At 37.3% G+C, this 22,369-nt stretch overlaps 1 protein-coding gene across 2 annotated transcripts in view; it reads left to right on the top strand.

Annotated features, from left to right (window-relative positions):
- Window positions 1-21,414, top strand: part of mlip (muscular LMNA-interacting protein) — a 33,776-nt gene extending 12,362 nt beyond the window's left edge. For both annotated transcript variants that reach the window (XM_067609926.1, XM_067609927.1), the window contains 10 exons: window positions 1,562-1,687; window positions 2,226-3,830; window positions 4,646-4,717; window positions 5,184-5,261; window positions 5,346-5,429; window positions 5,534-5,596; window positions 7,761-7,805; window positions 8,929-8,991; window positions 9,107-9,232; window positions 19,930-21,414. In XM_067609926.1, the coding sequence (XP_067466027.1) occupies window positions 1,562-1,687; window positions 2,226-3,830; window positions 4,646-4,717; window positions 5,184-5,261; window positions 5,346-5,429; window positions 5,534-5,596; window positions 7,761-7,805; window positions 8,929-8,991; window positions 9,107-9,232; window positions 19,930-20,151 (2,484 nt within the window). In that variant the 3' untranslated portion in view covers window positions 20,152-21,414. The remainder of the gene's footprint in view (window positions 1-1,561; window positions 1,688-2,225; window positions 3,831-4,645; window positions 4,718-5,183; window positions 5,262-5,345; window positions 5,430-5,533; window positions 5,597-7,760; window positions 7,806-8,928; window positions 8,992-9,106; window positions 9,233-19,929) is intronic.
- The last annotated feature ends 955 nt before the right edge of the window (window positions 21,415-22,369 follow it).

Raw genomic sequence — 22,369 nt, 5'->3', positions numbered from 1 at the left:
CCAGCTAGTGCAGTACAGAATCATAATATTTAAGTTTCAAGACATGTCAGTTGGTTTACATGTGGCAAACTCATTGACTTGTCCTGTGCTTCGTTTAAGTTCTAAATATATCTACTCTGACACACAGTATGTGATGATATTATTGGCATAAGGTGCCATTTGTGTTCATTACAGTCCCAGAAATAAAACCATTACGTACGAACCATTACGAGTTATTCTGGCAGCCTTTCATTTGTTTGATTGCTGCTTATGTACAATCACCTAAAAGAACAGAACCAAGAGATTTAATTGCTTTGGAAAACTGAAGGCTATCATTATAAGATGGTGTCATACACACACACACACACACATATATATATATAGGATCACAATTATCATAAATGTGGGAGTTCGTGTCAGTAATGATGCACGTCATAACCCTTTTTAGCTCCACTTAAATGTCACACATATTTTAAAAAAATATTCCTTTAAATCCAGTTCATTATTTCAGATTCACATCAGAATTTGATGGCCTTATGGTAATAATAGTACAAATTTCTGTTTTTGTCAAAAATTGGAGTCGTGCATATTGAGATAAGTCTTAATTCCTGGATATTATTTATCTGGGGGGCAATCTGAATAAAGTTTATGCCAAACAGAGAAAGTGGAGTGAAAGTAAGTTGTGAGAAATTGTGCTCAGCATGCAAAATCCGTGTTATCCCATGCTACTCCAGTATTTCATTTCATTCAGTTTACATACTGTGAATGCATCACATGTGCTCAGGCATCAAGGTTGAGTTTTCACCTTTATCCCCTTGTGTTTATTGGTTTTGGAGCAAGTGAAACGACACATAACATTTAATTGATATTTTTAATGGCTCTGAAGGAGCAAGGGTCCAATTAGTGTGTATGACTCAGCTGGGAAGATTCCTATTAAGAAAAATGGCATGCAACATACTTGAATAATTTTTGCATTTAATTTCATGCTCTAATTAGACTGTCCTCACCAGAAAAAGGAGAATAAAAGATTGGGGTTTTACGCACGACTTATGTTTTCCTGACAGGTTGTGGTCATGTGAAGAATGTATTCAAGAAGCAAAGGTGGAAGACGCTCAACGTTATTATAGCCTCTTACAAGTAACCTTAAATTGAGAGTTTACAACAATCAATGTTGGTTTATTTAAATCCTGACCACAATCTTAACCTAACTTTAACCAATTAGTTCTTGTTGGATGACTTTTCGGCTCTAGGAACATTTCACTAATAAAATCCTCCTGTGTCTAAGATTTGAAAATGTTGGTGACTTTTACTGGTATCATCAAAAAGAGACGTGTTTATAGTACTTTCTGTCATTTAAAAATACTTCAAAGTTGTGTGCACACAGACCATTCAGTTAAGCACATGAAGGACATAGTCAGCAGGACATGTGCATGTACATGTGAATTATATGTGTAGGGCATGTGGTGTGGTGAAACCAAGCACACCCCTGAGCTTAGGGGGCTTGCTGAAGTTCGTCTTGGGTTTTCTCGAGTTTCACTTTGCTCAGTTCCTCCTGAACGTTTGCTTCATCTTCTCCTGTCAGATTTTAGCTGTGTCCCATGAGAAGACCATGTCGGACCAGGATATTTTCAAAGTTGAGAGAGTGGTTATTAAGGACTCAGTGGAGAGAGGAACAGGAAACATGATCCAAGGGGAGACAAAGCATGAAGTAAGTACAACAGCAGGAGTTCTTTCCATGTCATGTGGAGACTGTGACAGAAAGATTTGTTCTGGACATATTACATTATACCAGATACCTGTGTATTGTAAGTATGTGTGTGAAATATAACCATGTATCTGCAGTGTGTTTAATTTAAAACATACACTTGTCAAGTTGAGATAAAAAATTGATCAGTTAAAAAACAATGTGACCGTGACTGAAGTGGAAATTTATTGGCTCTCAAACTTGACAGTTTAATTATAACCTAACAATAAGTTAATAAGCAATTGGTTCAAAAAGTTTAAAAGTATCTACTGGTCTACCAATTTATTAAGTGTAAGACAGCGGCTTCATTAAAGTACTTTCTCCTCTGGACAAACTAGGTGTAATTGGCGGAACCTAGTCCAACATTTTTTAGAATTTGAAGTGAAAGACAATTTTCAGTAAAGCAGGGGATTTTCAGATAATCCCCAGACAACAAACAAATCACATTAGTTGTAGCCAATTAATAAAAATGAGAAACTCTTTTGCTTTCCTTTTTTTTCAGCTGAAGCATCCGCTGGATCACGTGAGCCTCTTGCAAACGTTCCCTTCAGTCAGTGCTCAGTCTGAAAATACACCCAAACACGTCGCTACTGGGACGACCTCCATGGAAACAGCTGTTGATAAACACGGGGGCATTTCCCAGCAGCAGTGTCACGGTACCTCCGGACGTGTTGAGGTTAGCTCAGGTTTCTTTGCTAACAGGGCGTCTGAGTCAGAAGACAGAACAAGCCCCACAAACTCTGCAGACCTCTTCCCCACCCCTGCTTCATCTAGAGAGTCCATCCTCTCTGAGGGCTGGGACAAAGACAAGAGCTGGTCTGCTGCTTCCCGCTGCTCCTCTGTCCGCTCTGGCGTCTTCTCCCCTGCTGTGATTCAGATCAAACAGCACTTTCTCGCTCCCGGCTCTAGTCTGGTTCACATCCCTCAAACCTGTTTCTCATCGTGTGAGAGCCTGTCCTCCTCTGTCTGTCCCCAGTCCCCTCCTCCCCGGCACCGGCCTCCTCTTACCAGACTCTCCCTCCTCACAGCCATCCTGAGAAAAGGTCGCCTTCCCATTCTGTCCCCTTCTCTGCAGAGGCCTTACACCCCCTGCTGGCCTGTTAACCCTGTGACCCTGTCTTTCTGTAACGCCTGCTCAGCAGCCTCCAGTGTGGCCTCGATTCCCCTGGAGTTTTCCTCCAGGTTCTCCTCGTCAGGGTCTATAGATAGTCAGAACCATGTTCACAAGCAGCCTCATAGATGCATCACTGCTCCTCCACCTGTGTGGCCAAATGAGTACAGTAGAGCATGTCCTCAAACTCCAGTGAAAAGATGCTCAGAGCAGATTCACTCAAGCAGTCCGTCGAGATCGGAGCAAGTTATTTCACCCCCGCCGGTGAAGAGCTACGTGCTACCCCGAGCTCCACCTCTGCCTCTGTTTTGCTCAAAATCAGTTTCTTCACCAAAAAATGAAGAAAAGATATCTGATTGTGCAACTTCCAAAAAACTGCAACACTCTTATGTGTCAGTTCCCAAGTCAGAGTCTCCTGAGCTGAAGCCCAGCAACTCTCACATGTACCTCAAGGGCAATGCGGATAATAACTTTAAAAACCTGATCTCGTCATCCCCTAAACCGATTAATGAGGAAGACACCTCTGTGCCCCAGAAACGGAGTCGCCCGCCAAATTCATCTCTCTCAAAGCTTCACTGGCTTTCTCAACAGCTGCGATCACCCTCTCCCTGCTCTCCTCTGCTTCAGCCTTCTCAATCACGCTCACCCACGCCACATGCCACAGTTTTCCGCACGCACACAACATCACCTCTCCCTCCTTTACAAAACACCATGAGCAGGTGTGAGTCAGAGAGGAGATGCCATGATTCCCAGAAAAGTGACACAACATCATCACAGGCTTCTCACAAAGGTCACTGTTTGTCCCCTTCCCGCTACACACACATCACTTTTCCTGGATGGCCATCGCCTACCGCCTCCCCCACGCCTACGCCCTCTCCTGCTCCACCAATCAGAGACTTCACCCCGTCCCCTTGTTTCTCCCTGCGCTCCACGCCCTCTCCAAGGCCGGGGAGTGGAATATCAGACTGCAGTGACAGGGAGGGTAAAAAAAGAAAGGTAGCCACTCTGCTTGCCATGTATGCATGACTTGTTTAAAGTCAGGATATTATTTAATATGTTCTGTGACATGCTGTTCTTTGAGTCGCCCATGCTATGTAGTTAAAAACAGATTTCACTCACTTGATATGTGGATATCAAGTGCTGTCCTCTGTGTGGAGCTGTTTTTAGATTTCTGTTTATCTGTTTGTCTTTGCCACATCATTCATTGATAGATCTTTACTCTGCAGATTAACTACACATTGCAGGATTTTAATGAGCGACCTATCTAAAATGTAATATGTCAAATCAAAGAGGGAACACATTATTGGAAAAATCTACACAGCAGCTTTTTCAAACTAAATTTTCCAAGCCAGATTTGAACATCAGAAATTCAGCTTGAAGTTAAGTAACACAGCACAAAACTTTGAGCATCAACCACCAAGAATCCAATTTATTTAGTGCAAGCAGGGTAGATACAATCATCCTGTTTTCTCACCTGTCAGTGTGATAAAGATGGCTGCAACTGGACTTTTTGGTGACATTTGCAGTCAGCTGCAACAAGGTGATGTGGTTTCCAGCACTGTAAGGGAGACAAACACACTTCAATATTGTTCTTGCTATCAGGCAACTGGAGTGTGGCTGACTGTTTTGCATGAGGATGATTAGTAGCCTGCAGTAGAGTGAAAGTCTCTCTAAAGAAATGTAAAACACATATTATTATTATTATATTGCACAAGACATTGTACAAACTCTATCTTTAGTAAAAATGCCGATATTTAAATGGAAAATTAATTTATATTCATTGTCTGTTCTTCTCGGTCTGTAAATTTTAGCCACACAAGATTAAGTCAAGCTACAAATCACTCGCTGCAATTCCCACCAACACCCTTCTGTTGGATCAGCAGGTGAGTTCACTTATATGACTCTAATCCCACTAATCCTGTTGAATACCCACCCATATGAAGTCCTGATGGGAGTTTTATGTGGGCACTTGTTAGTATGTGGAGCACCATGTAAGGAATGTAAAATGGGAATAAACGTCTAAGCTATGCATAAAAAAGATAAATCTTAATTCTCCACTCATCAGGCCTTATAGAGATTTACATTTTTATTTCTAAATGTAAAATGTATTGTGCAAAAATGACATAAAACTCATTTCATAAGGATTTATGATCTATAGATAAAGCAACATTCATGTATGAACGATACATTCAGAGGAGGAGGAGATGTCTATGAAGAACACAGAGTGGAAGAATGTGAATTGTCTTGAGGAGATGTTGCAATGTTGTCTAAGGCTACTGTATAATCACTCACAGAGAGCAACAATCCTGGCAGGGAGCTGAATCTGTCCGCCCTCCTTTGCGTTCACAGGCAATAGATGAGCAGGTGGAGAGAGAAGAGAGTCCATTCAACACGCTGGACAGGGGTTTTGCAGACACCCACGCTGAGGTATTACTGCACACATCACTGCTGGTTTTCACTGCACAATTCACACGACAGACCGCTAACATCAATTATTCTTGCTTTCTACAGATGTGCTCACCCGCTCAGCTCCGGCAACAGTCAGAAGAACTTTATGCAACTATTGATGAGATATTGGCAAATTCCATTCCAGAAGTGAGTTCAATTTATCAGATCAATATCATGCAGAATTAAACATGTAAGATCCTGGTTTGTATTATTAAAAATAACTGAATGGATTTATTTTTGCAACATTTAAGAGCAAATCATCCCGGTCACCTCAGACTTTCAGGACATCTAGGACTCCTAACGTAGGTGTGAAGGTAAAGTTTGTTCCCTCATTTCTTGTCATCTCTCTGTTGTCTTTAAAATGTAGATGAAAACTCTGTGACAGTATGACATTATTATACATTAACCTAAGATTCTGACATATTTGGTATCTTTGGAAACTTTAGGATCCTCACCAGAATTTAACATGAAGTTTGACCAACTTTTATTAGCACAAAATTAGTTTGTGATGATGAAACCACTGGTTGGCACATCAGAGCTTCAGGGTAACAAAATGTATCATCATAAAAGTACAATCTAGTATTTAAAAAATCTTGAGAAAAATCACCATCATCATCATTTTTAGATTTAGATGGAAAAGCATTAACCATAGCCTGTATGTTCTTTGGTCAAAAAGAAAAACATAGTCTGTCCAATGCCACAAGTCTAAATACTAAAAGTACACGAAAAGCTAAATATTACTAATAATTAATATAGTCAAACTTCATTAGTTCAGAAGCTGGCTTAAGGCTGAAAAACATACCTTTTTTGATAAAATTATTATTATTACCATGATTTTGACTCTGTTATGGGTTTTGTTTGACATTACAGTAAAACTGACACATTGTGGTTGGATTTAATGTCCTTCTGGCTGAAGATGTAAAGAAAGTCCCTCACGCTGCCTCTTCCTGCCAGCTAAAGCAAGACCTGCAAAAGCTACAAGCAGTATCAGTAGCTAGAAGTCTTCCTTTTCAAAAAGTGATTTAGAAATTAATGATGTCCGTTCATGGTAGCAGTTTCCTTGACCTGGAGGTCTGCCAGCTCCACCTAGCTAATTTTGCATATTGAGATCTTATTACAATGCGGGCACAATTAAGAAAATGAGAACCCATTTTGATACCAGGTGTAAATGCAATGACCTATGGATCGGATGTAATTATCCAGATAATGTATCCAGATTCAAGTCACATGTTAATACCAGGTGTATATGGGGCCTTTAAGTGACGTAAATGTAGGTGACATTGTTTAATCCCATGCTGCTTTAGTGTGTAATTCCATTGCTTTAATAAATAACAAATAAACAAAGATGTTTTCTGTTCAGTCAAGCACAGTTTCTTTCTTTCAGACAGCTGTTTGCACACAACATGAGACAACGTCATAAGTGTGACTTTGGAAGTTCTGCCATTTTGTACTTTCTACAACAGCATACAGAAAGTTATGGATTCCAGCTTCCAGCTATGATAAAATTATAACAGAAACACTTAATCATTAAAGTAAGATAAAATAGAAAACAGGAAATGTAAAACTGTAATAAGCTCCGGGCAATGGGAACAAGTGCTTTCTGCTGTGTTACAGTGAAACACAAACTGGAAGGGAGATAAAAGTGAATTCTGACTGCATAATCATCAACACGCAGAATGAAAAGTCATCTGTTCATTATTCATCAAAGGAGAAAGCTTCTCGCGAGTTTCCAGAGAAAACGTATGTGTGAGTGTGTGTGTATGCGGTCTGTCATAGGCTATTTTTGGGGATAAATTTCAGTCTTAGGACCAGTTAATTGGGGATGGCTTGTTCAATGGAGGACAAAAGCTGTGTCCCCAATTGGGAAAAAGCTGATTTTTGGGTCAGTAGTTAAGGTTAGGGTTAGGGTAAGTCTCCAGGAAATTGATGTAAGTATATATAATGTGACAATGTGTGTGTAAAGTGGCCATCATCTGATATGTGTGTGTGTGTGTGTGTGTGTGTGTGTGTGTGTGAGAGAGAAAAGGAATATGTGCACGCCTACATCCATGAGATGTCAGTGTGGTGTGAATTAAGATGCTTGTCCAAGATCAAGAGTAGAGTGCAGATAATTATGAATTTCTATCACTGACGAAGAAAAGAGAAAGCAGAGCACTACTACGAGAAGAGAGAAGTTAAACTTAAGAATCAGTGAATAGGAAACGTGTTGTTAATGGGTCTGTTTATTAACATAACGAAAACACTGGGTGAAGATAGAAAGAAACAAAATATTGCTTTAGATTCACCACTCACTATCTCTAATGTTTAGATCCACCAAGGATTTCTTTCCATCTTCTTCCTCTCAGTCATTTTGCAGGAGAGAGTGTCACATATAATGAAATACTGGATGAGTAATTTTCTGATAAAACTTTTCCATTTTCCCACCAGATGAAGCTTGTGTTTTGTTTCACTTTGTTCTTTCTTCCTTTCTTTTTGCAGAACAACTCATCATTTCCGAGATCCTTGGGGCGTGAAACCAAATATGTGAGTAAGAGGCGGGTAGTTTTGTCTCTTCAGAAAAAAGCCCTCAGGTGTTTACCCCTACAGGACCAAAGTGCCAAACGCTTCACTGACAATAAGTTTATGTTTTCATGTTGAGTTTCAAACTTTCAATTACAGGCCCAAATTCACATGACTGAGCTGTTGTGACAATGACACATTTTATGATTTATAAACTTGTATTGTTAGTTACAGAGCGTCCTCAAACCTATGAAGAAATTACTTTCCACATGGAATTTTACTGATTCAAAAATCTGTATGCACACAGAGTTTATTCAGGCTTGAGCAAATACCAGATGGCAAGTAATCAACTTTTTGACCTCTCTCAACTTCTGTCACCAACAGCAACAACACAAATAAACAGTTTCCTGTTATGAAATGAGCACAAACTTTGAATTGCAAATTTATAATGTTCCCCCAAAAGGCGGACACAAAGTTTGTCACATGAAAATAATGGCTAACAGATACATTTAGTCAAGTAAAACCATCTTTGTTATGCATGAAAGTTCATTCTTCACTCTAACAGACAACTTTTGTTAGTATGTATGTTATTTCCAGTGTCAAAGATCATCTTTCATGCCTAAGTTTATGCCAACATGGACAAAAAGTCCTAAAAGTGCTATTAATGAAGTAATAACAGCTACTGAGCTTGCATGTCAAAAGATCTCCATGACGATCTTAATCTGCTGATGACGACTGTGTGATACGGTTAAAATCTCCAGCAAAAAAAAATTGGAATGAGGACCTTGAGTTGGGGTTGTTTTGTGTGTGTGTTTTGGCCATATTTAAATAAGAAAATGTTTATGGTTATATTTATGTCATTGGATAAGCTAACTGAATGTGGACTCGTTAGAACAGAGGGCAGATGTTTATGGACATCTGGCACAATAAAACTCACTGTTTATTTCTAGGTTTTATTGTTAGCTGACAAAACATATTTCTCTCACTTTTCAAGCACTAATTGTGTATTGTATTTTATGATTTGATGCTTCAGTGATTCTATTTTTCTTTGAGATGAGGCTCATTTCATACCCTTGCTTGCTGTTAATGGAAAACCTACAGGACTTTGAGTTTGTGTTAATGTTTCTCTTTCACGTTGTTTAAACAGGCATCTTTAAGCAGCTTGCACTCATCTGCCAGTCTTGACAGAAAGCTGATGGATCCTAAAAAAGTAGGACATTCAATTATTTTTTTTAATCAATTTTAGGATCATAGTGCAATCTTATCATGTAAAATGTCTTAGAAAGAAACTCAAACACTGTCAAACACCAAATCCTTCTGTCCAGACGAAGCCCGGAGTTATTCGCCCGATGACAGCCATTCCAAGAATGAGAGTGGAAGATGAAGAACAGTTTCATCCCAACCCCTTCAGACAGTTTGTCGTCAAACAGACCTTAACTGACAACAAAAAGGTAGGCTGGTGTCACCAGTTCATATTATAATGCAGTGATCTCAACATGGAAGAGATAAGAGACGAGAAGATTTGTGTCATTAAATCTTTTCAAATCTAAATAGTAGAAGTTTTAGTTTTGGTTAAAAGTTAAACTTTGCCCAAAATCTGTCTTGACATGTTGACAGATTTTCAAGGCAGAAAAAAAGTTCGAAGTGTCCAAAAAACTTGTCAAACTATAATCTACTTCCCTGATGTCAACCATATGCACTGTGTGTTACAAACGACAACATATGGCTAAATATATGTTTACAACATGCACATTGTATGCAGCTAACTTGTTTGTAACAGAACATAGACTTTTATATTTACCACACAGTGAAATAGATTTAAAGGATAAGGCTGTCAATTTTCTTTAGTTTTCTTATTTTCAACAAAAAGCATGTGCAGAGCCAAATCAACAATGAATTGATCCTACTTAAAAGTATTGTGAATCCAAAGTCTGATATATTGTATTCCTCTGTGCTGTAGATCTCCGTCCAAAAACTTTTTTTAAAAACACATCAATGAGCCACACCTCTGCACTGGGTGACATGTTCCTCCACCACAAAGATTACGGTCATGTTAGTTTGTTTAGAAACAACTTCAAAGACTAATAACAGTGATCATGTTTTCAGTCTCTGGAGAGCAGTTCCTTGTAAGGCAGAAACCACTGCGTATGCGTGGGAACACTGTCACGTTTACAGAGCTTCGCCAGCTTGTTGTGTTATATATCACAACCTCTTGACTTCAAAATCAAGAGGTGACGAATGTGACCTAAATCTTTGTGCAGAAGGAACATGTCACCAAGTGCAAACGGCTTCAAAAGCACACACAATACTTGATTTGATGACAAAAACAAAAATATAGAAAATTGCCAAATCCTTTAAAGAATGTTTAACTTTTGACCACATCCCTTGGCCTTCTTCAGCAAAGGCCCATTTGTAATAAAGTTGTGATATGGTCAAAAGCTCTGCAAAAAGCTGGTAAGTGAACGATGACTTTAGAATATTTTAGCACATATAAAATAAAGTAAGTTGCTGCAAAGCAGGGTTGCAACTAACTAATTATTTTTATTATTAAATAATTCACAGATTATCTTCTCAATTTATTGATTAATCGTTTGGTCTCTAAAACTTCAGAAAACTGTGGAAATATTCCCATCCAGTCTCCGTGAGCCCAAGGTCCGATCAGCAATCTAAAACCCAAAGATATGCAGTTTACTATAATTTAAGGAAAGGAAATGCAGCAAATTATAACATTTGAGAAGCTGGAACCGTCATTTTTACTTGACAATGGACTCAAACGAAAATAGTTGCTATTTCTTCTGATCAATTTGTGGTAATGTAGTGCAGCTCTGCCACAAAGTACAAAAACACTTGATGGAGGATTAAAGTTTGAGTTTGAGCTTTCAGCACCATATTTTACAATCAATTTTCCCCATCCCACCTTCTTCATAAACCTTTTTCCCTGATATTCTGCTCTGTATTTTTCAAAATAGCTACAATTGTCTGTGGCTAAAAATCTGACCCAAATGTGAAAGAACAGTAAAACTAAGGCCTCTGAGGTGGGAAGGTTTCTTGGAGTGAACAGGACAAAGATGCTTTGATTTTTAAAGAAACCACTTCCACTCCTGGCAAAATCCAAAATCTATCCAACTCCATGAACCGCTCACACTTAGTGCTGGTCACTTGTGGGATTGTGAGCCTTCTTGTGCATTTTGTGTGTGTGTTACAGTGTTAAAGACACAATCTGAGATCCATAGGAAAGCAAATGTTTTGTTTTGCTTTGTTTTATGTTTTATACTTTACACTTTGTATTTTATTGTGCTATGGACCCTCCATGAGTTGTCCTTAATAAAAATGTGAATATTAGTTCCATAGCTTGAGTTCAAAATGCAGTACAGAACCCTACTTTCACTCCCAAATTGATAGACAAGTCTTAAAGGATATAGCTGGCGATTTTCTATATTTCTCTTTGGAGCCGTTTCAAAACCATAGACCATAAATATTTGTGATGAAGGAACATGTCACCCAGTGCTACGGTGTGGCCTACTGATGTGTTTTATAGTTTATAGACAACAACAGAGGTCTATGACACAGAGGAATAAGATATGTCAAGCTTTGAATACACACACAATACTTGTAACTAGGATCAATTCATTGTTGATTTGGCTCAGCATATGAGATTTGTTGACAAGAAAAATATAGAATATCGCCAGCTTTATCCTTTAAATTATATATTATATTTTTAATACAATGACTACATTTTTAAAAACTGTTATTAAATAGTATCTTACTTTTTGTATTTCCATTTCCACTTTGTGTTCCATTTTCCATAAAAAGTTGTCTTTGTTATTCTATTTTTTTGAGTTTATTACACAGTACATAATATTGCAGTTTAGTAATATGCTTTAGATCTGTTAACCATTAACATTATTAACTTCAGCTTTATTAAATAATAATGACCAAGAGGTCAATTCCAATTTTAAAGCCTCTATGTGTTGAATATTTTTATTAGTATGAATTATTGTGATGACATACATTTTTGTTTGCAATAAGTCAAATGAGACAATCTCAGTGTCTCAGAGTATGAGACGGATTCATAGGGGAGGTGGATATCAGCAAAGATGGCTGTTTCCTGTTGTGTGTTTTTATGAGGTCAAGGTTTGAAATTTAAAAAAAAAAATTACACTTCAATAACAGTTTGAACTCCACCAGTAAATTCTAAATTTGACAATACATGTAGTGTCATGTAGTTTACACAAAGACAAAGTTTACACAAAGAATAATATCCATTGTCTGTTAAGATTACTCTAAATATCTATTGGGTATACCAAATAAAGTCCTCAATAATATGATTAATGCGATGTTATGAAAATGTGGACAGCCTCCATCCAACCTTTCAATCAAAGTCACAAAATCAGTGGGATGTTTATCTTAAAGCTGCTACCACTGTGTTATTTCAGGGGGAACAGACCGTTTTCATTATAAGTAAAAGACTTAGGATACCTTATAAATTATGCTTTGCTTTTGAGACTGCAGTTGTCTTAACTTATTCCCATTGGTTTTGGTGCAGATTTAGTCAATGCCAGTCCAAATCTTTAGGGTTCAGCCCTTACGCGTTTGGCGTTAATGCAGCTGGAAGTTTTACCCTCTGTTCTCCTCTTGTTGAATTTTTCACCACATCACCTGTCTTGTTGAATCCTCTGAGAAGAGGATTATCTTTTCTTCACAAGCTGCTGAGGTTCTAGTGTCCTTACAGACCTCTTCTGGTCAAATAATCTCAACTGGAGTACTTGGGAAAGTTTCTGCTTAGTTTACCATCTTGGAGTAGAAACTGTTCCTTAATCTGGCAGTGATGCACCTATAGCGCCACCTGGAGGGCAGGAGAGTGAAGAGATGGTGGCAGGGTTGTGGCGGGTCATTGCAGATGGTGGTGGCTCAATGGAGACAGTGGGAGCTGTAGGTAGCTTTGAGAGATGGCAACTTGGCTCCGATGACTCGCTGGGTGCAGAGCTTGTCTCTTTGCAATGGTGCAGCTGGTACACCATGTCGAGATTCCATACGTGAGGATGCTTTCAATGCTGCAGTGGCAGAAGGTAATGAGCAGATTTTTTTTTTTCAGCAGAGATTACATTATATAAAAACAAGAAAACAGAATATGACAACCCACTCCTTGCGTTAAGAACTTTTCATTCAGCTGTAGAGCCACAGAGAAACTCAGTAATAGCTCAAATTTTCCTGCTGATGAGGGAAAACAAGTTTGGAGGGCTGTCAGGAAAATTGATGAGAGTGTGGCAATTTATCAGCCAAACCTACTGTCATAAACAGCGATGTGAGAGATGGTAAAATTTGCATCTTTAGAGTGCAGGAAAAAGAAATACACAGAATTCCTGTGTGGACTGCACAAAAGGGAATCATGTTTTAAACCAGGTGCAATAACCACAGAATAAATGAGAGCCTGTGGTGCAAGAGTTGTATTTTCTTTCTAGCTGCATTTGTTTTATTGAGTTTAGACAAAGGTCATTGTTTGCTTAGTAAAAGTTAAGATTGCCAACCTGCCAGAAAACACACCAGTTTTCACTTCCCAGTTTTTCACACGTTGACAGGGGATCCTTAAGAGTTTGCAAATCATGCAAAGATATTCCAGTAGAGCCCCAGATTAAAAATATTAACCTGTAGATATGCAGAATATGTCCCCTTCAAATACCAAAAAAAAAAAAAAAATGGAAATCATTACCACAGCTATGAAATCACCATCAAGTCTTTACTAAAAGCTACCACAGAGTAAAGAATTCACAAGGTCAAGCTCCTTGTGTGATACTGAGCTGTGTACAAAATTGTAGTCCGCATCTTGTTCATTTGTTGAATATGTGACAGTGAAATGTCTCACCCCACTGATTAAATGTCAAAGTAGGCACGATAATTGCCAGTTGAGGAAAAGATTTCCAAATATACAAAGAAATGATGAGACTTGTGTGAATCGTGCCACTGAAAGCACGCTTTCAACAATCTTCCACAGCAGAGAGGTTTCTAACACGTCAATGTTCTTGACATGATTTTGACGCTAAACACTGTTTTCCCTCTCAAAGTCAGCCGTTTACCTCCTGAGAGACAAACAATAGCACCATTTCTAATGCAGAAACCATTGGTAGCTTATTCCCAAGGCTATCTTGCCCTGCAGAGTGTTGAGTATGTGGAGCAGAACTGTGACCTCCAACGTTTATCTTCACTTTGTGATGAAATGTGCTCCTTACCTTGGCACAGTCGGTTATACATGGATTATCTTGCTGTTGACATTTAACCCTCAGATCTTTGATTCATTACAGGTGACATTATGCAGTGAGGTAATCATTAATTAATTTCAGCTCATGTTAATCAAATTCATGGTCATGGAATTTTAATTTGCGTGCTGTTGATACAAATCTTTGTTCAGAATCTCAAAATCTCTGTTCTCTTATTACATGCTTTATCCATATTTCAAAAGTAAAGTTGGGTTTGAGATTTGAGTCTGTGAGCATTAAAGGAATAGTTCAACATTTTGGGAAAACCGCTTATTTGTTTTGTTGCTAAGAGTAAGATGAGAAGCAGTTTTTGACAATGACTGTAGAACGCCCTGTTCAGTTGACTCAATTATATCCACATTTAACGCTATTTTTGTTGCTATTTTTCTTGCTATTTTTCTGCCTCTGTTTCTTAATTCTGCCTGCAAAGCTCTGATTACCAGCTGGTTGTTGTTTCCAACAGCTATTAATGAGCACACCACCAGAGTGATTTGAATTGCTGATAAGATCTGAGCAGCCAGACAAGTGAATATCAAGAATGAGAAGCATTACCTCAACTTGTACTTGTAAATAAATCAGCAAAGGCATAATATTCAGTCACATTTTCATTTATCCCTAACACTTTGTATTTTTTTCTGCAAACATAATCTATTTCCTCCCCAAACATAATTGGCAAAACAAATAAAAGTAATTTTTAGGAGAAAGGGTTAGCCTGATGGAGCACTTCAAAATCTTTTCTTTATTATAGTCTTTTGTGTAGCTTTAGAGTTACTGGATAATTACTTGCTGGTTCTTATTCTTGTAATTATCACATAATAATGTTGTCTCTGTTTAGAATCCAGACATGTTTTATCACAGCAAGTGACTGAAATACAACAACCCTGCAAGGAAATGAACTAATTTTATTTCACTGCTGGGTTTCTTTTCTGTTTTCTTGGTGGTATTAAATTATATGGCAATAAAGAACATACAGGACATGGAAATAACCATCTATGGATAATTGTGAACTAATGCTGTCCTCATGAGCACAAATCTATTAAAATTTAAGATGAATATCAAGAAACATGGGCATTGGTTGTGTGTATAAGAAATCTGAGAATGAATCTGTAAATGGCTGCTTTTAGGAATTAAACAAAGCTGCGAATCTTTCACCAGAAAATCTTGTTCGCTATAAGAAAATACAAGATGTGAAGGAATAATCATGTGAGCAGAAATGTTACTCATCTGTCAAATCTTCAATTAACTTGCATTGATGTTGCAGACCTATTTGACCTGAACAGTTTTGTTATTTCCTTCAGCATCTTCAAAACTCAAACAAGTTAGTCATTATTTAACATGTTTTAGTGTCTGCCTTCTATAAATGTATTAAGGCAATATGTTTTCCACTAATTTGTTCATAAATGCAGCTTGAGTTGTCCTGTAGGAAGTGTTGATCTCATTGCTCTCGCACTGAATTTTAGCAATTAACCCCTTAACATCCACCCTTTTTATAGAATTTTCGCCTATTTGGCATATACAAATGGAAAAGCATATAACAGAAGAACTGTAAGGCCATGATGCATGTATTAGGCTTCATTTGACGAGTGAAATCTTCTTGTTTTTGGAAATGTGCTTGTTTATCACGTGGCTAAAACACAAACAAAACTACATCAGTTCAAATAAGGCTCAAAAGAGTGTTTTTGGTCCTCGTCTATAATGAGTCATATTTGAATAACAATAATTACAACATGCTTTATGCCAGAACTATGCAGAACACCATATACCTCCTACATCTTGTCAACCTGTATAAAATTCTAGACCTCTAGGCCTAACCTTATGGGGGCTAGGGAGTTTTTAGTTTGTGGTGTCACTGGTGTCCCCAAATCTCTCCAATCATCTCAAATTGGCCAAATCGTGCCAATTGCTTTTACTCATTACTGTGTGATGCTACTGCTTACAACTGGCTTAAGCGGGTTGCCAGCAACCCAGTGGATGTTAAAAGGTTAAAACATTAGAAAATTCCCTGTCCTAGTAGGGCTGCAACTAATCATTATTTTCATTATCAATTTATCTATTGATTCTTTTCTCATTGATTGATAAGTTGTTTGGTCTATAAAATGTCAGAAAATGGTGAAAAATGTTCATCACTGTTTCCTAAAGCCCAAGGTGCAGCCTAAAATGACACTTAGAATGTCTTGTTTTGTTCCATCCAACAGATGATAACCCAAAGATATTCAGTTTACTGTCATTTAGGAGTAAAGAAACCAGAAAATATTTACATTTAAGAAGCTGGAATGAGAATTTTTTTGTATTTTTTCTTTAAAAATTACTCAAAACGATTACTCAATAATCAAATAGTTGGCGATTCATTTTCTGTCAATCAACTAATTGCTTAATTGACTAATGGCTGCAGCTCATCTTTGCTGCATTGTGCCATCCTTCACCACTACAAAATACACATATTTTTGGCAATTGTTATAATATTTACAGCCTTTTCCTGTAAATACTTATGTAACTCCTTTGATTTTAAAAATCCAGACCAGGATCTGTAAGGATCAGTTTAGAAAATGCAGCATGATGTCGGTCGCATCATAAGGTTTAAATAATGCAGGCAAGAAGCTGATCAGTGTCAGCTGACCCGTATAATCACAACCCCATTCTAACAAGCCATTGAAAGAATCTGTGCAATCTGCACAATCTGATAGCTGTTCATTCAGACCTTTTGCTGCCTTCACTGGTTATGCTGATTTCACTTTCCAGCTCTCGTTCCTTTTTCCTGCTTTGAACTCTTTCCTAATCTTAATTGTACCAGCAACCCTGGCCTTACTTCAGCTTCACTGTGTGTGTATTTAATATCTAAGTGATATGGGTCCTCTGAGTTAAGTTTTTTTCCAGTGGAGTTGCTTTCTTACACTCCCTGCATACTCTTTGCAGCTTTGATTTAATTGTGGTGCACCGCAAGAACAAAATACAACAATATAAGCTTCTGTTGCAGAAAATGGTCTAGTATAAGTGTTTCTGCCTGATTTGTTTAGTAATTCCCTGAAGCCATCACAACTCAACAAGTCTGCATTACAGCATAACATTTACATTTTAATGGCTTAACTGCAATGAGATTAACTTCAGAGCAACAGTCTTAGATCACCATCATCACAAGTGGCAGATATAATATAATATCTCTCTGTGGATATTTATATGTAATGTGTCCCTTCAGAATATCTTTCAATTATAGAGGAGTTATAGATTTAGGAGTCATGGTGAGGATTATTTAGTGAGGGATCTGTTGCAGGCAGAAATGGAAAACAGATGCAATGTCAAAAAGGTCAGTCAATGAATTTGTGAGAGAAAGAGAATTTAAAAAAAGCTCCTGACAACATTTCTCCTACAGAGATAATCTAATACAAATTTTAATTAGGAATAAAATACCTTAAAGGAATTCTGCAACTTTTACCAGCACCTGATTTGCTTTGTATTTCCATTGTTAGTAACAGGCAAGGCAAGGCAAGTTTATTTGTGTAGCACATTTCAACAACAAGGCAATTTAAAGTGCTTTACATAGAGCATAAAAGGCAACAAGACTGAATCTAAAAGCAACACAAGGCAATGTAAAAAGACATTTAAATACAATTAAAATGTGTTAAATCTGGAAATAAAAAGAAGCTAAAATAGAATAAGACAGATAAAACAGGAGAATAAAAGTTACAGTGCAGTGTGAGATATTAACCCTCAAATTTGGTTCACCTGTCTTTGATCAGGGGCCATTTGATAGACATTTAGACAAAATAAAAGGGCCTATAAGTGGATGCGTTGGAGTGGTTTAATGTGGGAATGTGGGATACATGGAATAACAAAACAATGGAATGACAAAACCACAAAACAAAACTCCCCTCCATTTGTATAAAATTACATCTTCGCTTTCATTTGACTAATTTTACCACCAAGACATGCAGCCTGCTGACAAATCATAGTGTGATGCGTAACTAAGATAAGCATATAAAATATGAATTCAGAATCGGTATGCTCTCACAGGCAATATAGCAGGGTTGCAACCAAATACCTGCTAAAAACCTCTTGAAACCACTCCTCTTGAAAATGCTCATTTCACTGTCAATAAAATCCTGAACAATTACTTTCATACTAATTATTTTAATTGAAAAGTGTATTTATGATGGCGGTATGCATCATTGTTAGTACATAATTGTTCAGTATTTATAGATAGAGACAAATACTTGAAGGAATCTTGTGGCTTTTTAGACCACTAGTAGTGCTATGGAGCAGTATTTTTAAGAGTAGGTCCCTGTTTTGTTTGTTCTCAAGCACGCGCACAAGAACATACATGCACATGCATGAAAATTTTCAACAAATACTTTCATACTAGTCCACTGATCTACAGGTGACAATAATGCACCAAGAAACGCCAACAGTGAGTGAAGAAGAGGCATTGAAGAATAAGACTGCTAGCAAGTAAACGCCAATGTAAACAATGCAGAATTTGAAAAAAAATCTGCTTTAAGTGTTTTATGAGGAGGGAAATGCATTCAACATGTTTGTTAGACCTCAAGCATTCACACAATGAGTTTTGGTGAGAAAGACAATGTAAACAGTAACAGTAAATAGTTTGTTTACATGAAAACTCCACAAGGCACCTTTATGTCGTATTACACAGTGATAATGTCTGCACTCTCTACTCAGTGTACAAATGCTAACATTAAAAAATTAAAGACAGTCAGGTTTGTGTTTGTTCAAATGTGCTGGCTCTACCTGCCTTGGCAGAGAAAATGTGAACCGTTATGTTGAGCCTGAAAACAAAACAAAACAAAAGAAGAGGAACATTACACTGTGTTTGATCAAGGCGATTATGTTTGACAACAGTGTCCTGATCCACCTCTATGCTGTTTCTCAGTGTGCTGGGTTGCCCTGTGAAATACTAACCAGTTGCATCTAATGTACGAATAATACACAATAAACACATAAAGATGTTTTTAACTTGAAAACAACTTCTTCTGCTGCCTTTTTTGTTTGTAACTGAACTAGAACAGTTTTTCTGTATTGTAAAGTTTTTCACAAAACACACATATGACCAAACAAATATCCTGGATGCTTTTCCTACCTGTAAATATCTGTAATTGTTTTATTTAATGATTCATTTTGAACAGATACCATGATGTACTATGCCAGCTAGGCATAGCACATCTTGGATTTGCATTGAGGACACAATAATGAAATACATATTGATCTTTTCATCCAACGTCTGTTAGACTGCAAGAGTATTTCCAAAGATGTGGGAGTATTCTTTTAAGACAGCGAATGAATACTTTTTTCAAAGTGTTCTGTCTGCAGAAAAAACTAAACAACAACAATCTGAAGAAAGTCTGACAATTTAATTAGGTTCTGTCTCAGTCTCTCATACCTGAGCAAAATTATGTTGATAAGACATCCCACAGATGCTTTCACTCAAAATTGGTGAAGAATGAGTCATTTTATACAGATAAATAGTAGTTTTTAACAAGGTGAAAATGGTAGTAATAAATGCTGCTAAACATTATGTGGTAATGCAATGTTGAAACACCTTATGTTTAGACATTAAAAAGGGCTCAAAACTCTGAATGTAATGTAACTTGTCAGTTGTTAGTTTTAGTACAAATTTACACATAAATACAGAGCAGGTGATCGTAGTCACCATCCAATCCAGGAAGATAATGAGATTATTATCAATTATAATCAAATACAAAATGAATACTCATTCCAGTGCAGCCTCAGGGAGAACTAATTTAAAGCAATTTCACTCTGGGCTGAAATTAGTTTAAATGGGAAGTCTAAATGGAAACTAGCCACTAGAAACTGCTGAATCATGATTGCTGCTCTCTTATAAAAGCATTAACGTCAAAACAATTGTGTGTCCTTTTCTGTTTCAGGTGGAAAATGTGGGTCTTCAAGAGACAGGGGAAGATTGTTACACAAATTCAAAAGGCCAAACATCAAGAGAGGAGATGAAGCCTGAAAGAGGAACTACATTCTCAGTATGTGACCTGCAGATTAGAGAGCCTGAAGACCTGATCAGTCACCCTGGGAAAGATGTTTCAACATCTTTCAGTCCCACTGAGGGGCGGATGGAAGCTTTTGAGACTCATATTTAAAACATAAACACTAAGTATTAACCTTTTATTGTATATATCATAAAAACTTCAGTTATTTTCTTTCAAATGGAGAATATTTGTGCATATACATTCAGTATGCAAGACCATTACCCACCTAAGTGAGGAATGGCAAGTTCATTGCACCATACCTGAATAAGTGAATAAATGCATCTCAATATACAGCAGTTGACTGCAAGGATTTAATATGCCTTACAGAGATGATAGAAATGCATGCAATTGACCGTTAACTAAGCTCCACTCATCTTAGTTACTGTTGCTGCACCTGTCGAACTTTCCGTTCAGCATATATGCAGTTTACAATGAAAACAGTGGAAGATTATCATCTTAAAGTTCATAGTAATTTTTTAAATGATAGGTGAAAAAAGCCAGCTCCTCATTCCTTGCCAAATGACTGTCACTGTTGTATTTTATCAGATGCAGCTAGCTAATTAAGTTAATGTTAGCTACATGAGTTGATGGATTGGCTGACTTTTTAATCTTCTCAGCTGTTTTGCTTTAAAATGAGAATTTCAATGGCTACATACATGATGTTGTGCTAAAATACTGAAGCTAAAGATGCATGTTGTCACCAGTTGATGGTCCATGTAGAAGACATGGAAATAAAGAAACAGAATTGTTCTTGTATTGCATTGTAGTTTAATGTTACACTTATGCTTATAAGACTTTTAGGATGAGAACAATGTGTCTGGCAAATGCAACGGTACCTTGGATAAGTTTGGCTATAAGGTTGCTGGGATGTAAACGTCCCCAAATCCAACAACTGGACAGAGCTGCTAACGTCTCCTTTTCGCTCTTACTTTAGCCCTGTACACTTCAGCATGTGAGAAAGTAAGAAAGAAGTTTGACAGGCCTAATTACAGTTGCTAAGCTATGGTTGTCCAATCGTGGCTAAGGAAGTTTATGGAAAGCAGTGAATTGCAAAGTGCAAAACATCCTGTAGCAAAGAGAGAAAGTTAAACTGTGATATTCTTTTCCAATCAAAAACTTGGAAAGAAAAAAGAAAAAAATACGGTGTGTAATGTGTCTTACAGGCTGTTAAACTGACAAATAATGACGTAACCTATATAAAATGCAAATAATGTGAGTCATTCATCTCTAAAGAAAGTAATATTCCAATGTTATCAACTAATTTGAAGGAAAACTGTAAAATGTAATAAAAGACTTCCCTATCCGTAGCTCTGAGTTCTACATCCCTCTGTTGCTACATTTCCATATCAATAAAGAAAACTACTTGAAATTGAAGATTAATGACTTGACGGTGTGATTGAGAAAAAGTATAAATAATACAGCAGGGAAAAAATGCCATCTTTTTCATGGGTAGGACCTATCAAAGAGAATATAGGAAGTGTTTTAATTTGCAGAGCAGGAGAGTTATATCATCTGATCTCATCTCTTGGATATTCCTACACCCGATTAGAAATCCTCAAAAAGCCTACTCAACCTGAAAGGGGTTCTTGGAGAAACAGGAGTTAAAATGGTGCAGGTGATTGCTGCACTCACAGAGTCCTCTACCTTCTGTGGACCTCACAGTGATACAGTTGTTCAACAGCAAATATATATACCCATGATCAAAGTCAAGACTGTTGAATCAGTGGTATGAAAATATCTTGAACAGCACCTAATGACATGACCTTGAACTCAACAGCTTAGAGAATTTTGTTGTGGGACATTTATAAGTTTCATTTACAAAAAAAGGCAATATTTTTGTTGTTGTTGTTGTTGTTTTGCCACATTTAAACATGGATCATTTTGGTCTAAGGTTTTGGTCTCCTTCTGAGGAAAAAATATTCATTTTCAGACTGACAAAAGAATGGGGGGTTGAATCTCTAGAGATTTCATTTTTTGTATTTTTGATCAGTTCTGGCTATATTAGGGACAGTTTGACTCCAGTGTAAAAATATAGGATCATTATTTTGTGCATCTCTGTGATTTCAACTGTAAACTGGAAATAATAATACTCTATACAAGCTCTTCTTCTAACCTCCTCACCTAAAATGCTACTCTTAAGTATGCAGATCCATTCACCAACTTTCAGCATTATTGGGATGGTGGTATTCATGACAACAAGGAAGTCAATCACTTTTCACTCCTTTCATGCTTTCTCCCACCCTTGTACCCTTGGAAACACATGTGCATACATCCACTTTGAGCAGCACAGTTAGCATCACCAAGTGCATAAATCACAGTCAACAGTCAT

Source organism: Thunnus thynnus, chromosome 14, assembly GCF_963924715.1.
Source record: "Thunnus thynnus chromosome 14, fThuThy2.1, whole genome shotgun sequence".
Classification (NCBI taxonomy): domain Eukaryota; kingdom Metazoa; phylum Chordata; class Actinopteri; order Scombriformes; family Scombridae; genus Thunnus; species Thunnus thynnus.
This window is presented reverse-complemented; position numbering and strand designations above follow the sequence as displayed.